This window comes from Penaeus monodon, chromosome 2, assembly GCF_015228065.2.
Source record: "Penaeus monodon isolate SGIC_2016 chromosome 2, NSTDA_Pmon_1, whole genome shotgun sequence".
Lineage (NCBI taxonomy): Eukaryota > Metazoa > Arthropoda > Malacostraca > Decapoda > Penaeidae > Penaeus > Penaeus monodon.
The window spans coordinates 19,466,807-19,470,559 of NC_051387.1; the positions used below are offsets into that span (position 1 = coordinate 19,466,807).

Sequence of the window (3,753 nt, forward strand, 5' to 3'; positions counted from 1 at the left end):
CCTTCAGGGGGGAGGGGAGAAGGGAGCAGAGGGCCGGAGTAAGAAAGAGATAGGACAGGGAGAAGTAGGAAGCGAAAAGGGCAGGGAGAAAGAAGAATGATTGTTCAGGGAGCAAAGGAAGTCAAAAGGGCAATGGGATGTGAGATACTGGTAATATGCAGGTGAAATAGTGATCCCGTTATGTTCGCACAAAAGAATATTATTGGAAACCCTAGTCAGTTTATCGATCAAACATGCATGTACTGTATGTCAGGTTGAATACATGGCTGAGGCGCAAGACACTTTATTCCTTCAAACATTGTGATTTTAGACGCCGTTTAGTCTTGGCAGTTGAAGTGAAGTTAAAGTTACACACATGTATCGTCAGGCTGATAGGCATCCAAGGGAAGTTAAGCAGTCTCTCTATAAAACATGTCCAAGTAAGCTTCGTGTGGATTTATATGGCAGAATAAATCAATGGCTCCTGTTTCGTTCTAGACGGATTCGTCACAACATCTGGAGTCTGGTGCTCTGAGTCAGTAACAGTAATGCTCAATCAATTGTTGGCAACCACTTGTTGATGTTTGAGTTTCGTTCCTCACGGATGAATTATCATGCAACTTGTCTCAATATGTTTATCCTGAAAGAGAAATCTTTAAGATCATGGTAAAAAGATCTATAGTGATATCTAATTGAGTTGAAAATACAAAATCACCACCGTATGTTAAACCATTCCGAGGGAGATTATATGGATCACATCTCTTCTCTCTTGATATGGTTTGCAAACGCATACGCACCAACACACACACACACACACACACACACACACACAACACACACCACACACGAACACGCACACGCGCACGCACGCACGCACACCACACACCACCACACACACACACACACCACACACACACACACACACACCACACACACACACACCACAACATATTATCATTATATTCTAATAACTATGGCTGTCATTAGCCTTACTACTTTTATAATTTTTATTATCTGTATTATAATGACAGTAAGCATAAACTGATCAGGTGCGAAGTAGTGTGTAAGAAAAAGTAACTAAGATACACCAAAAATTAAATGATAAAAAGAATAACAGTAAACGTGAAGACCAGTTAAAATTAATACCGTGTAATATATAATCATGAGGATGACAATGATCACAGTAATGACTGACTTATTGATGTTGATGATGATGATAATGATAAAAAATGACAATTGAGAGTATAATGATGATAATGATAATAACGATAATATTAGTAATGGGGATAATAATGACGATACGATAATAATGACAATTATATCATAATGATAATAACCACGACACGTCATTATGATAATGATAATGATATAATGATAGTAATAACAATACATCATAATTATCATTATAATTAATAATGACAGTGGTAGTAGTGGTAAGAAACTATATCTTTTGAAACTGATTACATATGATGATACCATTGTCATCATCATTATCATTGTCATATCATTACTTTAATTCAGTTTTAGTCTCATTAGTTTTTGCAAAAGCACAAAAAAATCAACAGTACGTAGAAAGAAAGCGTGAGAGTAAGTGAACATGGCAGGACATACCTTAGACTAAACCGAGACAATTAAGGACAATGATAAAAAAACAATGATAAGAAATAATGGTGATAATCATGATGCTAGTGATTCTAATGATATGGTGATGATATAATACAATAATAACAACATAACAATTAACTATACTCTACTTCTTCTTTTAACGGTAGGTTATGTCTGAGCCGCCGTGGTCACAGCATGATACTTAATTGTAGTTTTCATGTCCTTTCCACGGAGAGTGCCGGTGTTACCTTTTAGGTAATCATTCTCTCTATTTATCCGGGCTTGGGACCAGCACTTTGACTGGGCTGCTTGGCCACCCAGTGGCTAGGTAGGCAATCAAGGTGAATTTCCTTGCCCAAGGGAATAACGCGGCGGTCGGTGACTCGAATCCTCGAATTCAGATTGCCGTCGTGACAGTCTTGAGTCCGACGCTCTAACCATTCGGCACCGCGGCCTTGACGATCATGGGCTTCCATGATTTTTTCTTAGCAATTTAGAGCGGTGGTTTGCCATTGCCTTCCGCCGTGTGTTTTTATCGAGTCACACTCTCTATTTACCCGGCACTGTCTTGGGCTGGTTTGGCCACCAGTGGCTATGCAGGCAATCGAGGTGAAGTTCCTTGCCCAAGGGAACAACGCGCCGGCCGGTGACTCGAACCCTCGAACTCAGATTGCCGTCGTGACAGTCTTGAGTCCGACGCTCTAACCATTCGGCCACCGCGGCCCACTACTACTACTACTACTACTACTACTACTACTACTACTACTACTACTACTACTACAACTACTACTACTACTAATAATAATAATAATAATAATACAAACAAATAATAATGATAACATAATAATATAATATAATAATAATATTATTATTATGATAATAATAACAACAATATTAATGATAATGATAATAATATAATAATCCCATAAAATTTATATGATAGTAATAATAAAATAGACAATGATAGTGATAACAATAAATAATATATAAGAAATTAATATAATGATGATGATGATAAGATATAGAAATAATATTATTGTATGATATATAATGAATGATATAATAATAATATAATTATTTAACAAAAAAACATAATGATAATAATAGTAATATTAATGATAATAATAATAATACATACAATAATAATATAATAAACAATACAATAATATAATAATAATAATAAATAATGATAATAAGAATATAATAATAATAATAATAAAGATATAATAATAAATTTATTATATATATAATTTTATATAATTATTAATTATTAATTAATATATAATAATATCATATTATTAATTAATATAATAATAATTATTCAAAATATCATAATAATACTAATAATAATAATATATAATAATAATAATATAATCAATAATCAAATAGTAATAAAAAATTAATACAAAAGAATAATAATCATAAAAATACAATTAACAATACAATAAAACAATAACAATCCAATAAATAAAACACACAAACAACAACAATATAAATATATATAATGATAAGTTGACGATAATAATAAACATAATGCATGATATAGTAATGATATATATGATAACAAAATAATGTTGAAAATAATAGTAATATAATAATATGATATAATATAATTTTCGCAATGATATATAATGATAACATGATTGTGATGAAAATGATAATGATAATACAAAAAAAAAATAACGATATTGGTGGTAATACTAAAGATAGAAAATAACATTAATGATTTCAGGAAAGATTTAAAAAAAAAACTAATGATAATAATAAGATCAGCACAAAAAAAAATATTTTTATGGGAATAGTAAAAGTAATGATAATGATAAATAGATAATATTGATGATATGATATGTGGTGGTGTGTATTTTGTTTATATCAAAGGATAATCACACTTAATATAATGAGTATAATAATAATATTCATTTCTCTTCATTTTGGTGCAAAATGGAGCGATAATTGACAACATAAATATTAAAAATGAAAAGAACACCAAAAACAAATACACACCACACCCCAAAAACCCAAACACACAAAAAAACAACACACAACACCCCCACAGCAACAAATTACGATCTCTATTATTATTAGTACAGTTAAAATAATTTTATATATTATTATTTATTTTATTTAGGTTTTATATTATATAATTTTTTAAAAAATGAAAAAAAAATT

The 3,753-nt window shown here is 30.8% G+C and overlaps 1 protein-coding gene across 1 annotated transcript in view; it reads right to left on the reverse strand.

The window, feature by feature from the left end:
• Positions 1-614: 614 nt before the first annotated feature.
• LOC119578218 overlaps positions 615-3,753 on the reverse strand; it is a gene marked incomplete at its 5' end in the record, with an annotated part of 4,128 nt that continues 989 nt past the window's right edge. Inside the window, 1 exon segment of the mRNA XM_037925942.1 lies at positions 615-619. Coding sequence (XP_037781870.1) covers positions 615-619 — 5 coding nt within the window.